The sequence below is a fragment of the Globicephala melas genome, chromosome 15 (genome assembly GCF_963455315.2).
Source record: "Globicephala melas chromosome 15, mGloMel1.2, whole genome shotgun sequence".
Lineage (NCBI taxonomy): Eukaryota > Metazoa > Chordata > Mammalia > Artiodactyla > Delphinidae > Globicephala > Globicephala melas.
The window spans coordinates 6,675,512-6,693,650 of NC_083328.1; the positions used below are offsets into that span (position 1 = coordinate 6,675,512).

General features: G+C 47.7%; 1 protein-coding gene across 1 annotated transcript; it reads left to right on the plus strand.

Annotated features, from left to right (window-relative positions):
- The first annotated feature begins 13,354 nt into the window (after positions 1 to 13,354).
- On the plus strand, positions 13,355 to 14,616 carry PVRIG (PVR related immunoglobulin domain containing). Its single transcript, XM_030845948.2, has 5 exons — positions 13,355 to 13,415; positions 13,504 to 13,854; positions 13,946 to 14,069; positions 14,156 to 14,216; positions 14,320 to 14,616. The coding sequence occupies exons 1-5, from the start codon at positions 13,355 to 13,357 to the stop codon at positions 14,614 to 14,616; spliced, it is 894 nt and encodes a 297-aa protein (XP_030701808.2).
- Positions 14,617 to 18,139: the final 3,523 nt, after the last annotated feature.

The window sequence follows — 18,139 nt, forward strand, 5'->3', positions numbered from 1 at the left end:
GAGCGGAGCTTTTCTGTGGGATCTGGGAGCAGAGTAGGAAAACTAAGGTAGAGATATAGAGGTAGAGGTCACTAGGGATCCAGGAGGGGGAAGAGGAGTCCCAAGTTATTAAATGCCTGCCAAGCTGGTACTTCACAAGATCAAAAGAGAAAGTTGGAAGCTCTGTAAATGTGGAGATGTTTATGCAGCTGACAGACCAGTGTGGTAGATAGAGCCCCAACCTTAGAATCTGTGCAAGTTTTATAACGTATTCCCCAAATTCTTTGCCACTCTTAATATATTGAGAGTTTGGGACTAAGTCCTTTCCCCTTGAATATGGGCTCTGTGAGTGCTAGATTAACAGAATATGGTGGAGTGTAGCTGGGCCACTTTCCAAGCCCAGACCTTGAAGAAACTGGTAGCTTCCACGTCCTGTTTCTTGAGATGTTTACTCTTGGCACCCAAGCACCATGCTGTGAGAAAGCCCAAGCAGCCACATGGAAAGGCCACATGTAGGTGTCCCTCCAGCAGACCTAGCTGAGGTCCCAGCCTGTGTTGAGCATCTGCCACAAGACATGGTTCAGATGTGAATCAGATGATCCCAACACCCAGCTTTTGAGTCTTCCAGCTGAGGTCCCAGGCATCAGAGAGCAGAGACAAGCCATCTTTCTTGTACCTTTTCCAGATTCCTGAGCCATAGAATCCATGAGCATGATAAAACAATGGTGTTTACACCACTAGTTTTGCTACGTAGCACTAGGAACTGAAACAGAACCTTAGAGTCATAAGATGCCAGAAGTTTGGACATATTTATCAGTTTAAAAATTATTTATATATTAAAATTTAGCACTTATTTATTATACACATTAAGATGTAATGGATGAATTTATGGTGAAATAAATGTTTTTAAGTATTTTATTGGTTAACAGTACAAAAAACACTTTTGCTCTAAAAGAAACGTTGTACTGAGCAAAGTGAGAAATATTTTTATCGCGATTGCACCCCTCCTACCGTCTTGTTGTGGCTTCTTCTTTGTCTTTGGATGTAGGATATCTTTTTTGGTAGGTTCCAGCATTTTTTTGTCAGTGGTTGTTTTGCAGTTGTGATTTTGGTGTTTTCGTAAGAAGAGGTGAGCTCACGTCTTTCTACTCCGCCTGTTTTGAGAAACAATTTTAAAATCATGGCTTAACATTTTCTGAAGTTCTAGTTGAAATTTCATTAAAAACTCTCAAAATAAACTGACCTTCATAACTGAAAAGAGTATGTCTCAAACATATGTAAATCCAAGTAGAATAGGTGCTTCTTTGGCTGCATTGATTACTTTTTAAATAAATGAGTCAAAACCCACTGAGATTCTTCATTTGGAAGACTTGTCAACAGGTCAGAAAATGATTTCCAAATTCAAATAACAGCATTCTTAAAGGGGGTATATACTGTTTGGGACCACAAAACCATTACATCCTGTAGCACATAAGTTGCAGTTGGTCATAATCTTGAATTTGCCTCTCTGACCTTAGGATACTGATCTTGTTAGAGGTGAACCATGGCATGAGGATCCCAGTGAGGGTACCAGTGTCACTTAAAAATACAATGAAGTTAACTTTTTATTACTGTTATCTTTAAAAATTAGAAATACTAATTTTTCCTGCATGACGCCAGTGGATATTTTGTACCATGTGCAGTGCAAATGCCCCACCTTGACAACTACAGCTCTGAAGCGTTTTGTGCCAGTAAGCCCTGTGCTGGCAGAGGCAGGGCTGTGGGCTTCATGAGCAGCAACACCAGCTGGTCAGGCCCAACACCAGCTGGAACCATAGCTGAGGCCAGTTCCAGAAGGAGAGGTGGAGGCCTCTGCACAGGCTGAACCTTCCCCATGTTGACAAGTGACAGCAAGGAATGCTTTTCAGGGAACTGGCATTGCTGTGCATGGCCTGTTAATCTTACTGTTGAATCATTGCTTTTAAATCATTTAAAATATTTTTCAGTAAGACTTTTTCTTCCCTTGTGACCATGAGCTCTGCCAGAAGGTGAGTTGTTGTTCTCTCCTAAATTATAAAGTGAACAGGGCTTTTCCAGATTGCTGAGAAAAGTCTTCAGCTAAGTGACACTTAAAGTCTTCACTTTGTCCTTTGAACTCCAGTCAACACTGACCCTGGGGGTTACAGGATGAAAGAAGAATTTGTGCTTGGATGACATGAGAGGTTGCGGGGGTGAGGTATTTTCACATGAAAACATTTTGAAGTCTTACTTGAGCTCTATAGTTCCTTCCCAGGGGATAGGGTGGAACATTGCGATCCTGGAAAGGGTCCACAGAACAAGTCACTCTTCAGCACAGATTCACTGAAAACCCTGTGTGTTTAGTTGGGATGGCTGAGAAATAGGCACTGAAGAGTGTGGTCAGGAAGAAGCAGAGAAACAGTGAGAAAACCAGCAAACTCACCAAAGATGAACCTGTGAACCTCAGGAAACTAGAGAACAGGAGCCCAGAATCCTGGGGAAACCTGAAGGAAAATATATTTAATTCAGCAGATTAGACCCAGTGATGGGGCTGAGTGTGCAGTAGAAGCTGAAAAGTAAAGCATCTTGTGTTGGTGCTGTAGCCGCTCACATCAGGAGGGGGAGGCATCCCGATCTGGGAACTCAGCACAGGTTCTCCGCTGACGTGGCAGGGGCTGCTGGCTTTTGTGACAAAAACCTTGTAATTCAATTTAAATTTTCCACTGGGAGAAGCAGCTCAGCATGGTTGTTAATAGTGTGGGTTCTGGAGCTACATTTTTGTTCACTGTGTACTACTAGCCTTGTGATGCTGAACAGTGTTTCCTCTTAAGGTGATTGTTGTGAGTGATTCACATATATTAGCTTCATAGTTACAAATTTAGCATGTAGTGTATACTCAGATATTATCTTCTATTTATATTGTTTTGATGCAGGAACTTAAGTGGCTTATTACACACATTTAAAATAGATGTAAAAATAAATGAGTCTCATGCTACAAACTCAAATGAGGAATGTCTCATATAAAAGAATGGTCACCAGGATTCACTAAGAGAGGGCTTGAGCCAGTCATGAGCAGAGTGCTGCACCTATGCTAAAATCCTCTCAGTTACACTCAAGTAGAGTGTGGTCCCCTGGTGGGCTATTCCTGCTTTACCTAATATTGAAGAGCTGTGAAATTCTGGCACCAGTTCAAAGCCTCAAGGGCCTAATTCTAGAGACTGACCACAAGGGCCGTTTTCTCTGCAGCAGGACTTGGGCTGTGGCTGCAGGGATTTCACCAAGAAATGTTAGAGCAGGAGGTGGCCATTAACCAGACCTGTGTTGTCTAACCTGTACCTCAAGGCAAAAGAGGAAAGAGGCCAACAATGATGAATACAGGGCTCATGTAGTTAGATTTAATGACCTTTTGTGTCTCCAGAGCTCAAAATTCTGGATACTGTTCAGGAATAGCCAAGAAACTGAGAAAGGATGAGTACCTTCAATATCAAAATGTAAAAGCATTCTACTTAGGACCATTTGATAGTGACACAGGAATAATCAAAACAATGGATAGATTAGGAAGGAGAATCCAGAAGTAGACCCATTTGTGAGAATTTATGATTAAGACACCAAGAGACTGAGGGAATTTGACCAAGATGGAGTAGGAAGATGCTGAATTCACCTCCTCTCATGGGTACACCAAAATTATAACTATTTAGAGAACAACTGTTGGTGAAAAAGACTGGAATCTACCAGAAAAGATCTTCTACAACTAAAGATATTAAAAAGGAACCACAAGATGGGTAAGAGAGGCAGAGTTGGAGTATAGTCAAGACCTATACCGCCGGAGCAGGCAACCCTCAAACACAAAAGTAATTACAGTTGCAGAGGTTGTCCCCAAGGAGCAAGGGCTCAGAGGCCCACATCAGGCTCCCCAGCCATTGGGAAAATGAATCCCCCAGAACGGCTTGGAAGGCTGGAGGGGCTTACTTTGGGGAGAGCCAGAGGGCTGTGGGAAAGAGAGACTCCACTCTTAAGGGGTACACCCAAAATCCACATGCTCAGGGACTCAGGGCAGAAGCAGTAATTTGAAAGGAGCCTGAGTCAGAGCCACGTGCGATCTTGGAGAGTCTCCCGGAGAGGCAGGAGGCAACGCAACGAGTTCACCCTGGGGACCTAGATGCTGGCAGCAGCCATTCTGGGGAGCTGCTTCTGCCACAAGGACCCTGGTGCTGGTAAGTACCATTTTGGAATTCTCCCTCCAGTTCGTTAGCCTTGGGACCTAGCCCCACCACTGCTCCTCACACCCAACAGCCTGTAGGCACCAGTTCGGGGATATCTCAGGCCAAGCAACTAGCCATGGCTCAGGGGGTTCTGGGGCTGGTACCCGTCTGCTGCTGGTATGTTGGCTGGGTCCTGACATAGCAAACTGCAGGGCTGGGGTGGTCCTGGGGTTGGTGTCCGCCCACTGGTGGGCCAGATTGGGGTCCAGGGCAGCCCCACCCACCAGCAGGAAGGTTTCCTTAAGACCCTCTGAGCTCACAGCCAGTGTCCACTGGGGGGCACAGGACCTGACTTCACCTCACACTAAACCCAGGACCCAGCTCCACCCACCAGTTGGCAAGCACCAGTCCCAAGACACCCTGGGCCCTGAGTCCACGTACTAGTGAGCTGGCACTAGGCTGAGGACCAACCTCACACCAGTGAGCATTCACTAGCCCCACCCACTAGCAGGTAGATATTAGCCACAGACCACAGCATGCCATGGCAGGACCTAGGCCACCCATCAGCAGGCAGGTAGGCACCAGCCCTAGCATCCCCTAGGCCCTGGCCCTGCCCACAAGCAGGTCAGCTTCAGCTCTGGGACACCTTGCGCCTCTTAGCCAGAGAACCCAGGATCTAGCACCACCCAGCTAGCCAGCTGACACCAACATCAAGATTCCTGGGGCCCCCTGGGGTTCTGCAACCAGCTGCCTTGTGACCCGGCCCCAACTAGTTGATGGGCTCTGCGCAAGGCAGGGTCTAGAAGCCACCTGGACTGGGGGCCGGCTCTGCCTACCAGACTGCCCATGGTAATTAGCCACAACAGCCCACATAGGGGGCACCCCTAGAGCATGTAGACCTGGTGACCAGAGGGGAGTGCACTGCTGGGATGTATAGGACGTCTCCTACAAAACTCCACTTTTCCAAGGTCAGGGAATGTAACCAATCTAGCAGTTACATAGAAATAAAAACAGCAGATCAGGCAGAATGAGGTGACAGAGGAATATGTTTTAAGTGAAGGAAAAAGATAAAGCCCCAGAAGAAGAACTAAGTGAAGTGGAGGTGGTAGGCAATTTATTCAATAAAAAGTTGAAGGTAACAATTGTAAAGATGATCAGAGAAATTCAGAGAAGAATGGATGAACAGAGTGAGGAGTTAGAAGTTTTTAAGAAAGAATATACAAAGAGGAATGAAATAGAGATGAAGAATTTAATAACTGAAATGAAAGATACACCAGAAAGAACAGTAGATTAAAGTGATAACAGAGGAATGGATCCGTGAGCTGGAAGACAGTAGTGGCAATTGCTGCAGAAGAATAAAAAGAAGTGAGGACAGTACAACTGGACCACACTAACACACACTGTATAGCGGTCCCAGAACAGAAGGAGAAGAGAGAGAGAAAGGGGCAGGAAGCATATTTGAAGAGATAATGGTGGAAAACTTGCATAATCTGGGAAAGAAAACAGACATTCAGGTCCAGGAAGCACAGAGTCCCAAACAGGATCAACCCAAAGAGGATTACACCAAGACACATTGTAATTAAAATGGCAAAAATTAGACAATGTTAAAAGCACTAAGGGAAAAGGAACAAGGTACATACAAGGGAATTCCCATAAGGCTGTCAGCTGACTTTTCAGCAGAAACTGCAGGCCAGAAGGGAGTGGCATGATATGGTGATGAAAGGGAAAAACCTACAACTAAGAATACTCTACCCGGCAAGGTTTTCATTCAGATTTGATGGAGAGATCGAAAGTTTTATAGACAAGCAAAAGCTGAACGAGTTCAGCACCGCCAAACCAGCATTACAAGAAATGTTAAAGGGACTTGCCTAAGCAAAAAAAAAAAAAAAAAAAAAAAACCCACTACTAGAGACATGAAAATTACAAAAAGAAAAAGCTCGTTGGTAAAGGCAAATACACAGGAAAGGTAGTAAGTTAACCACATACAAGCTATTAGGAAGGTTAAAAGGCAAAAGTAGTACAATCATGTATGCTCACGATAAGTAGTTAAAGGGTACACAACAAAAAGATATTAAAATGCATTTGAAATCAAGAGATCAGCAACTTAATCACACATATATAGATTGCTATATGTAAACCTCATGGTAATAACAAACCAAAAATCTGTAATAGATACACAAAAAATAGAAAGGAATTCAAACATAACACTAAAGATAGTCATCAATTCACAAAGGAATAGGATAAAAGAAGAAGGAACAAAAGAACTACAAAAACAACCAGAAAACGATTAAGAAAGTGGCAATAAGTGCATACCTATCAGTAATTACTTTAAATGTAAGTGGACTAAATGCTCTAATCAAATGACATACAGTGGCTGAATGGATACAAAAATACCCGTATATATGCTGCCTATAAGAGACTCACTTCAGATCTAAAGATACACAAAGTGAGGGAATGGAAAGTATTCCATGCAAATGAAAATCAGAAGAAAGCTGGGGTAGCAATACTTGTATCAGACAAAACAGGCTTTACAATAAAGGCTGAGCAAGAGACAAGAACATTACATAATGATCAAGGGATCAATCCCATAACAATGAATAAAAATATATATGCACACAACATAGAACACCTAAATACATAAAGCAAATATTAACAGACATAAAGGGGGAAATTGACAGTAACAGTAATAGTATGGGACTTTAACACTCCACTTACATCAATGGACAGATCATCTAGAGAGAAAATCAGGGAATCACTGGACCAAATGGACTTTATATATATATTACATTCCATTCAAAAGCAGGAGAATACACATTCTTTTCAAGTGCACATGGAACATTCACCTGGTTAGATCACATGCTAGGCCACAAGACAAGTCTCAGCAAATTTTTGAAAATTGAAGTCATATCAAGTATTTTTTCCAACCACAATACTATGAGACTAGAAATCAACTACTGCAAAAAGCACAAACACATGGTGGCTAAACAAATGCTACTAAATAACCAATAGGTCAATGAAAACAAATCAAAGAGAAAATTAAAAAGTACCTGGAGACAAATGGAAATGAAAACACAACAATCCAAAATCTATGGGACATGGCAAAAGCAGTTCTTAGCGGGAAGTTTATAGTGATGTAAGCCTACCTCAGGATACAAATATCAAACAACCTGACCTAACATCTAAAACTACAAAAAGAAGAATAAAACTCAAAGTTGGTATAGGGAAAGAAATCATAAAGAGCAGAAATAAATGAAATAGAGATTTAAAAAGCAATAGAAAAGATCATTGAAGTTAAAACCTGGTTCTTTGAAAAGATAAAATTGATAAACCTTTAGCCTGACTCATCAAGGAAAAAAGAGTGCCCAAATCAATAAAATCAGAAACAAAAATGGAAAAGTTACAACCAACACCACAGAGGTACAAAGGATTATAAAAAGTTACTAGACAGCTATATGCCAATAAAATGGACAACCTAAAAGAAATGGACAAGTTCCTAGAAATGTACAATCTCTCAAGACTCAACCAGGAAGAAACAGAAAATATGAACAGACCAATGATCACTAATGAAATTGAATCAGTAATTTAAAAAACTCCCAACAAACAAAAGACCAAGACCAGGTGACTTCACAGGTGACTTCTACCAAACATTTAGAGAAGAGTTAACACCTAACCTTCTCAAACTATTCCAAAAAATTTGCAGAGAAAGCAATGCTTCTGAACTCATTCTATGAAGCCAGCATCACCCTGATACCAAAAGCAAAGATATCACAAAAAAAAGAAAGAAAAGTATAGGCCAATATCACTGATGAACATAGATCCAAAGATCCTCAACCAAATACTAGCAAATCAAATCCAACAATACATTAAAAGGATTATACACCATGATCAAATGGGGTTTATCCCAGGGATGCAAGGATGGGTCAGTATCTACAAATCAATGTGTTACATCACATTAACAAATTAAAGCATAAAAATCATATAATCATCTTAATAGATGCAGAAAAAGCTTTTGACAAAATTCAACATCCATTTATGATAAAAACTCTCCACTGGGCTTCCCTGGTGGCGCAGTGGTTGAGAGTTCGCCTGCCGATGCAGGGTACATGCGTTCATGCCCTGGTCCGGGAAGATCCCACATGCTGCGGAGCGGCTGGGCCTGTGAGCCATGGCCGCTGGGCCTGCGCGTCTGGAGCCTGTGCTCTGCAACGGGAGAGGCCACAACAGTGAGAGGCCCGCGTATTGCCAAAAAAAAAAAAAAAAAAAACTCTCCACAATGGGTATAAGAATATACTTTGATATAATGCCATATATGATAAGCCCACAAATAACATCATAGTCAACAGTGAAAAGCTGAAAGCACTTCCTCTAAGATCAGAAACAAGACAAGGATGCCCACTGTCACCACTTTTATTCAACAATAGTATTGGAAGTTCTTGCCACAATAATCAGAAAAGAAAAATAAATAAAAACATCAAAATTGGAAAGGAAGAAGTAAAATTGTCACCATTTGCAGATGGCATGATTAATGATTTCCTATATGTAGAAAATCATACAGGTGCCACCAAAAATCTAGAACTCGTCAAATTCAGTAAAGATGCAGGATACAAAATTAAAATACAGAAATCTGCATTTCTCTACACTAACAACAAACTATCAGAAAGAGAAATTAAGGAAATAATCCCATTTGTAGTCATATCAAAAGAATAAAATTCCTAGGAATAAATCTACCTCAGGAGATAAAAAACCTGTACTTGGAAAACTAAGACACTGCTGAAAGAAATTGATTGAAGATAACACAAACAGATGGAAAGACATACCGTGTTCATGGGTTGGAAGAATACTATTAAAATGATCATACTACCCAAGGCAATCTATAAGGTCAGTGCAATCCCAATCAAAATATTAATGACTTTTTTTTTCACAGAACTAGAACAAATAATTCTAAAATCTGTATGGAAACACAAAAGACCCCAAATAGCCAAAACAATCTTGAGAAAGAAGAACAAAGCTGGATGTATCAAGCTCTGTGACTTCAGACTATACTACAAAACTACAGTAATCAAAATGGTATGGTACTGGCACAAAAACATTCACATTGATCAACAGAAAAGAAGAGAGAGCTCAGAAATAGACCCATACATTTACAGTCAATTAATCTATGACAAAGGAGGCAAGAATATACAGTGGGGAAAAAACAGTCTCTTCAATAAGTGGTTCTGGGAAAACTGGACAGCTATATGTAAAAGAATGAGATTAGACCACTTTCTCACACCATACAAAAATAAACTCAAAATGGATTAAAGATCTAAACGTAAGATTGGAAACCATAAAGCTAGAAGGAAACACAGAACACTCTTTGATATAAATCATAGCAATGTATTTTTTAAATCTTTTGCCAAGGGCCAAGGAAATAAAAGTAAAAATAAACAAGTGGGACTTATTTAAATTTAAAAGCTTTTGCACAGCAAAAAATACCACTGACAAAACAGAAAAACAACTTACTGAATGGGAGAAAATATTTGCAAATTATATGATTGATAAGGGATTAATACCCAAAATTTATAAACAGCTCGTATAACTCAATACTTTAAAAAAATATTTATTTATTTGGCTGCACCAGGTCTCAGTTGCAGCACGCGGGATCTTCATTGCCACGTGCAAGATCTTCGTTGTGGCATACGGGATCTTTCAGTTGTGGCATCCGGGATCTAGTTCCCTAGCCAGGGATCGAACCCAGGCCCCCTGCATTGGGAGCACGGAGTCTTAACCACTGGACCACTAGGGAAGTCCCATAACTCAATATTTTTTTAAAAAAAACAATTAAAAAATGAGCAGAAGACCTGAATAGACATTTTTCCAAAGAAGACAAATATTGGCCAACAGGCACGTGAAGAGATGCTCAACATCACTAATCATCAGAGAAATTCAAATAAAAACCACGATGAGTTATCACCTCACACTTTTCAGAATGGCTAGCATCAAGAAGACCACAAATAACAAATGTTGGTGAGGAGGTGGAGAAAAGGGAACCATTGTACGCTGTTGTTGGGAAAGTAAATTAGTGCAGCCAATTGGTGGAAACAGTGTGGAGGTTCCTCAAAAAACTGAAAATAAAACCACCATATGATCCAGCGATTCCACTCCTGGGCATATATCCAAAGAAAATGAAACACTAATTTGAGAAGATGCAAGCGCCCCAATGTTCATAGCAGCATTATTTACAATAGCCAAGATATGGAAGCAACCTAAGTGTCTATCAACAGATGAATGGATAAATAAGTGTGGTGTACATATATACAATAGAAAACTACTCAGCCATAAAAAAGAATGAAATTTTGCCATTTGCAACAGTGTGGATGGACCTGGAGGGTATTATGTTTAGTGAAATAAGTCAGACGGACTTCCCTGCTGGCACAGTGGTTAAGAATCCGCCTGCCAGTGCAGGGGACATGGGTTTGAGCCCTGGTCCGGGAAGATCCCAGATGCTGTGGAGCAAATAAACCCATGCGCCACAACTACTGAGCCTGCGCTTTGGACCCCGCGAGCCACAACTACTGAGCCCATACGCCACAACTACTGAAGCCCACGCGCCTAGAGCCCGTGCTCCCAACAAGAGAAGCCACCGCAATGAGAAACCTGCAAACCCCAATGAAGAGTAGCCCCCGCTCGCTGCAACTAGAGAAAGCCCGTGCGCAGCAACAAAGACCCAACACAGCCAAAAATAAACAGAGAAAGACAAATACTCTATGTTATTACTTATATGTGGAGTCTAAAAAATACAACTAGTGAATATAGTAGAAAAGCAGCACTCACAGATATAGAGAACAAACTAGTGGTTCCAAGTGGGAGAGGGAAGTGTGGAGGGGCAAGATAGGGGTGGGGGATTAAGAGGTACAAACTACTATGTATAAAATAAATAAACTACAACAATCTAGTGTGTAACACAGGGAATATAGCCAATATTTTATAATAATTATAAATGGAATATAACCTGTAAAATTGTGAATCACTGTGTTGTACATCTGAAACTTGTATAATTTTGTACCTTAATTGTACCTCAGTTTAAAAAAAGAATAAGCCTTCAAGGATTGTACAGCACAGGGAATATAGCCAATATTTTATAATTTTAAGTGGAGTATAATTACTTAAAAATTTGAATCACTGTGTTGTACACCTGAAACTAGTAACTCAACTATACATCAATAATAATAATAAATTTAAAAGATGGCAAGTGACTATTCAACAAGTAGTTTGAAGGCATCTGGCTGTCCACCTAAATTGTAAAATAACACCACCTCCAAATTAAAATTATTCATGGGCTAAAAATAAACCCTCATAAGAGTTAAGCATAAAAAGAAACCTATAAAGTTATTTTTATAATTTGGCCCTCCTAAGCAATACACAAAATCCAGAAACAATAAAAGATTGATAATTTTAGCCTTATTGAAAATTAAAATGGGGAGGGAAAAGGGAATGGGCAGGCTGGTGAAAAACAGTAATGTTTTCTACTCTGTTTTTTGAATCTTATACAATGAGAACTTACTGGGGACAACGTGGCTTACAAGACTAAAAAAAATGGAAAATTTTGTGAGTAGTTAACTTCGTGCCGTGGCTTTTCATTCATCCATTGATCACCCAGTATTGAGCTCCTCTATGTGTACTTGGACTGTGTGGAGGTTAATAAAAGAGCCACCACCTAGGGCCCGCTATCTGTGCAATGGTTGTCCAAGAAGGAAAAGCTCACTCAGTTCAGCTTCCTGGAGTGGGTGGGATTTGATCTGACCCTTGCAAACTGGGGAGAAGATAAGGGTCTTCCAGGCTAGGGAGACTGAGGTTGGCAGCCCCACGTGCCCAGCTGCTTGGCACCCACGCTGGGCTGGGCCTCCTTGAAGTGGGTGGGTTTTGCACAGGCCTCCCCTGTGTCGGGAACAGTAGTGGAGGAAGTGGTGAGAGTGGGTCAGAGTCAGGTTTGGAGATTGGCACACCGAGCCTGAGAGAAGTTCAAAGGGTTGAGAGAATGAATGCTACCTGGGCTGGGAGCAGTGAAGTGACTGGAGGCCCTGCTTATCCAGCCTCTCAGGTGTGGATGGGGTGGTAGAGTTTACTTAAGAGGCCGACTGGCTACCACCACAGGATTAGAAGAGATGCTGAGTCAGGGGCATGTGTGCAGGGCAGGCCTCAGGGGACCACAGCCCTGAGGTGGGGCCACCTCTCAGTTCTCACCACACCCTGGACAGGAGTCCTCAACACAGACCCATGGCTCTAAGCTTGAGCTCACCAAGCTACTCTCACTCCAGATGCAAGCTCAGCACAGGATGAGACAGGACACAAAGCCTTCTGATCACTTGTCACTGCTTACAGCAGCATGCTGGTCAATTTTCATTCTGTAAACGAACATACACAGGAAAGCAATTTACAGCAACACTTTGCGGGGAAAGATGGCTTGTGTCCGAGAGGTGGGAGTGGTAAGAAGAGGTCAGGTGGTCAGGATGGGAAGCCTTCAGAATTTCCTGATGGGCTGGAGATGCGTGAAGAGTCACAGGTGGCTATGCGCCTTTGGCCTTCGCAGCTAGAAACCAGTTGCCCTCAGCTGTGGGAAGGAAGGCTGCAGATGGGGCAGAGTTCCGTAGGCAAGCCACTGGTCAAGCTGTGCCTGCCCCTTAGGCAGCTCCCCTGCTGGTTCTCCTGCTTACAGGTCTTCCTGTTCCCAAGTTCCACCACTTCCCTACCCCTTAGCTGGGGGTGAGAGGGGTGTCAGAGCCTTCTCCCTAAGGAGAAACAAGGGGGGCCCTCCCTCCCACGGGAAGGACATCTCAGGTCCCCCTGTGGCGTCTCTTCCCTTCCCCCTCCCGCCCTTCCCCAGAGCTTGCCCAGGGTTGGTACCCTAAGGCAGGGCTGGGAAGGGAGCCTGAGCCACCAGCCTGCTCACACTACAGCACAGCCTGGGGACAGGGAAAACCTTGTCACTGTCACTTTAAGTCTCCTGAGGGAGGGGGTCCTCGACCCTGGATTCACCACCCTGAGGAAGACAGAGAAGGAAGTGGGGCAGGTTTGCGGACAGCACCAAGCAGCGCTCCTAGGGCCCGCTCACACGTAAAAACTTCCTGCGATGAGACCGGAAACACAGGTGCTGTCCCCACCACGGCAGCCCCCAGAGCCTGGGCCAGAGGGGAGCCATGGACAGGCCCCGGGCCCTGGGCCTGCTCTTGGCGCTGCTGACTCTCTGCATCACTGCTGGTGAGTGGGGGCCAGAGAGAGGCAGAGGCCATGGGGATGGGGCAGAGACCCAGGCCTGGGTCCTAGCTCCTGTGCCCCTATCCCACAGGGACTCCTGAGGTGTGGGTGCAGGTTCAGATGGAGGCCACCGAGTCCCCGTCCTTCACTGTCCGCTGTGGATTCCTGGGATCTGGCTCTGTCTCCCTGGTGACTGTAAGCTACGGGGGCCCCGATGGTGCCGGAGGGAGCACGCTGGCTGTGTTGCACCCAAAGTTCGGCACCCAGCACTGGAACCCTGCCTGCCGGGCCCACTGGGAAACCAGAACCAGCATCTCCCTCACCTTGGAAGAGTCCGAGGGGAGAAGCTCCAGTTCCAACACCACCTTCTGCTGCAAGTTTACTTCCTTCCCCGAGGGCTCCCAGGAGGCCTGTGGGAACATCTCCCTCAGCCCAGACCAAGGTGGGGCTGATGAGGAGAGGGGGCCCTGGGAGGACAGGGAGGGACTTGGGGGTGCCAGGCACCTAACCAGTATGTCTCTCCCTGTGCACAGGCCTCCCTGCTCCTACTCCAGCCACCATGCTGCGAGCTGACCTGGCTGGGATCTTGGGGGTTTCGGGGGTCCTTCTCTTTGGCTGTGTCTACCTCTTCTACCTCCTGCGTCGGCAAAGGCACTGGTGAGACCCAGCCCCTGTTGATCCAAATCCCCACGGCACTGGGCCAGCCACATGCTTTGCCTCTGACCCTCCTAACCCTCTCCCAGGTCTGTCATGAAGCTTCAGCCACCCAGCCACAGCAGCCCCCAGACACAGAGGAGAGCAAGTGTGAGGATCGGGGGATGGCTTTGGAGAGGGGAATGGAGGGGGCTGGAGGTGGGAGCCACGAGGTGGAGCCTCACTTGAGCCTCCTTCCCCGTCTCCCCTGCAGGCAGCCGGCCAAGCCTCCCTGACCTCTCTCCACATCCCCTATGCCACCATCAACACCAGCTACTTCAGCCCGGCAACTCTGCACCGGGTCCTCCCACCCCAGCCCCTACCCAGGTGGGCGCCGCTCCCCAGCCAGAGCCCCGTCCCCTGGGCACCCCTGCCGGCCTCCACTCGCAGCAGCTTCATCTCTGTTGAGAACCGACTCTACGCTCAAGCAGAAAAGGGGCCTCTCCACGCCGGCACCGACCTCATCCCGCTCCCGGACTGTCTGGGGCGCAGAGCCATGGAGGGGCGTTAGGAGTTCGATGAGAGGGACCCCAAGTCCACTCTGCCTTTCTCCTCTCCTGGGCCCCTAGAACCCCCTTCTGTTGGGTGTGTGTCCTGGTGGTCCACTGTCTTTGCACAGCTTGTTTTATTCTCAGGCTTCCAGTAAGTGTCTCCACACATACCCCTCCAGGGCCCACTTGCTGTGGATGTGGTCAGCACGAGTGCATGCGTGGGCGCACGTGTATGTATGTGAAGTGACAAAACCCCATCCCGGGTCGTTTCCTGTTTTCAAGTCCCCAGCCCTCCCAGATGAGGTTGATAACTAAACCAACAAGAATGGTTTTTCTGACCTGGGCTTTGGCTGGGCCTTTTTTTCTTTGCGGGGGGGGGGGTGGCGGTTAAGATGTTAGAGTGGTTTCAACCCCCTGGGATGCAGGGGCCAGGTTAGACCCGGAGGGGGAGGGGGACTCAGCGTGGGGATCTCTCCTCTGCCTGACAAGGGACAGGGGTGTTCCTGGCCCTGAAGACCTTGCTGAGGGATGCCAAGTGGGAAGACAGGATTGGGGGTCTGGTGGCCCCCAGACAGGATGGCCCATATTCAAATCCCACTGTGTCCTAGGACAGCAGCAAGGGCTTCTGGAGCTTCAACCCAGAAAAGTCCCTGGGACAGGGGCTCCCTGAGATGGCCTGGGGGTGGGGCCCTGATGCCCTCCCTCCACAGAGTGGACATTCAGAGGCAGGGGACCCACCTCAGATCTGCCCACAGTGGCTTCCTCCGGCTCCTCTCCTGTTACTAGGGCACCAGGACTACTCCCCACTGGCCAGTCAGGGGGAGGCAGAGGCCCGCTCAGACACAGGGACTGAGCCCATGCTCCCCCGCCCACTCATCTTCCCATCCGGGAGCAGCCCTCCTGTAAACAGGCCCAGCAGCCTGGGCCTCATCGCACTTTTGCCACATGAGACAACATGGTGAGAGAGCTCTGTAAGCTGCAAGGCTCCACAGAACGTGATGGATTCCGGTGACAGGTGGAGGCCTGGGCCTGGAACCAGGCTAAGGCAGCACCCAACCAGGGTGAATACTGGGGGGTGGGGGGTGTTGGGGGAGACAGCTGGTGCTCAGCCCCTTCCTTGGTCCTGCATGTGGAAAGTCCCAGGCAGTGCCACCTGCTATCCCAGGAACCATTCCTTCTGCCTGGCTCAGGGAGGGCCTGCCCAGAGGCTATGTTCAACCACAGAATCTTCCAGAAACCCAGCTTATTATTGCAGGCATTGTTCAGACATGGTGCTCTCAGAACCCATCCCCATCAAGCCACCAGCTCTATACCACGCAGGAGAGAGGGTGAACCAGACAGGGTGAGGGGGTGGCTAAGGGTCATCAGGCCTGCCTTCCTCAGCCCGTGGGCATCGTCATCTTCTGAGGCGCCCTCAGCACTAGCCTGGGCAGCTCAGTAGTCCCTGCAGGGCTGGGGGTTCAAGGGAGAGAGGTGGGGCTGCAGAAGTCCCCGAGGAAGGTAAAGAGATGTAAGGGAGGGGGTAGCTCAGGGTCAGGCAGCCTTGGGACCACGTCAAGACCAAGCACAGGGGTGTGTGGGCAACGGGGCTCAGGGGAGGCCTTGTAGGAAGCCTCACTTCCCTAGGAAGAGACTATTCATGGGGTGGGGGGGCAGCTCTAGGGCTCCCAGGCCCTCAGCCTGGCCACTTGCCCATCAGAGCGTCAGGGGAGAGGCCCCATTCCATCCCCCGCCCCCCCCCAACCCCGGGCCTGAGCCCACTTTCCACAAGCTCAGGAGGCCACAGCCCAGCCTGGTCCTGCACTACATGAAACCAAAATCCTCGGGACCCAGGAAGTCTCCGCAGCTGGCCTGACCCCCACTGCCCAGTCCCAAGTGCCAGAACCAGCAGCAGTGAAGGGACCAGCTGAGAGAGCCAAGTTGTGGCCCTGCACCTGGAGGTGTGGCTGCACACGGCCCCCCAGAGCAGCATCCAGGCCCCCCCGCAGAACCCAGTCGTGGAGACCATGCTCTGCTATTCCTTCATTCAACACATGGGGAAACTGAAGCCCAAGAGGGAGAGAACTGGCCCAAGGGGACAGGACTGAACCAGCCCCAGCACCTCCACGAGGCATCCAGGACACGCCCTCAGCCAGAATCCCTCAAAAGCCTTGTGCTCTGAGCTGACCTGGCTTGGAATCCCAGGGGCCACTCCCCTGCTGTGGGACCCCCAAGTGGTTTACTTAGTCTCTAAGAGACTCACTTTGCTCCTCACATAAGGGGAGGTAAGGCCTGAGGGGAGTGTGGAGATTGTAAACCAGGACCAAGTACTAAGCAGCTTGGCACGAAGTATCTTATTTACTACTTTGAAAACACCTACCACTTCGGCATGTTATAAGCCCATTTAACAGAGCCCAAGGTCACGCAGCTGGGAGGCAGAGATGTTTTTAGTGGGGAGGAGGGGAGGCGTGGCGCCACCAACCCACTCTAAAGGGTCCCACTGCAGCTGGCCCAGGAGCCCACCCCGGAGCCCGGGACCGAGCTCAACACTCCCCAGACCAGCCTCATGACCCTCCCTCCCCGTGACGCCCCCCAGCCCCAGTCAGCTGCTTCTCCCTCCCCACCCCACAGCGGGTCCAGCAGGGGGTCCCTGCGAACGCACCCACCCCAGTCTTCTGCCCCTCTGCGGCCCCGGAGCCCTCCTTCTGCCGTCCAGCCCGCACCCACCCTCGGGCTCGCCCCCTGGCCCGACCCTGACACACTCCCAGCCCGCCGGAGCCCTCTGCCCCACCCGGGTCCCGCCGCCTGTCCCCGTGGCCTGAAGCTCCCCATCTGCGCCCCCGCCCGGCCTCCGCAGACCAGCGCCTGCTCCCACGGTAGCCCGCGACGGTCGGCTTTTCTAGGCTTAGGACTCTCGGCTGCCACTGCCCAGTCGTGATGCGCGCCCACACGGAGTGCGGGGCCCTAGGCATCACGACGACCACCCGCCGGGTGTGTGACCTCGGGTCGCCTGTGCGTCTGGGGAGCCTCACACCCTTGCTGGGTTGGCTGCAGAGGTGGGGCAACGTCACGGCCTCGCCCCCAGTCGGGGTGCCCACCAGCTGGGGCTGACCTTAATGGTGAACGGAGGCACCTGGGGCCTAGGGAGAAGAAATCGGTCCCAGGGGTGTCTGAGGGCTCCGCCAGCAGGACGCAGAAGGAAGGGCTGGGCAGGATGTGCTGGGGGCTGGAAGGGGCCAGAGTTGAGGGGCCAGGAGAGCCTCTTGCCTCCCTCGCCAGCACGGGGACACAAAAAGCACAGGACGCTAGGTCTGTTGGCCCAGCCATGGGCGGGAGCTCTCACCCTCAGGTTCCACTCAAACCCTGGTGGGGGTGGGGGAGCAGTGACACCTGGAATTTCCATAACTGGGCCCTCAAACAGCTTCATTTCAGCATCCATGAAGTGGGTCAGAAAGCTATTTGGATAAAAATAAATAAACAGACATTACAGACTTTAAAAGAAAAAGATCAGGGTGCTCTGAGGAGTAGGCCTCTCTGAGATGACCTTTTTCTCCCCAATTTTTT

Coding starts and splice junctions, on each gene's coding strand:
- PVRIG (XM_030845948.2), top strand. CDS start 13,355: ATGGACAGGCCCCGGGCCCTGGGCCTGCTCTTGGCGCTGCTGACTCTC. Junction 13,416..13,503: donor GACTCTCTGCATCACTGCTG/GTGAGTGGGGGC, acceptor CCTATCCCACAG/GGACTCCTGAGGTGTGGGTG. Junction 13,855..13,945: donor CTCCCTCAGCCCAGACCAAG/GTGGGGCTGATG, acceptor CCCTGTGCACAG/GCCTCCCTGCTCCTACTCCA.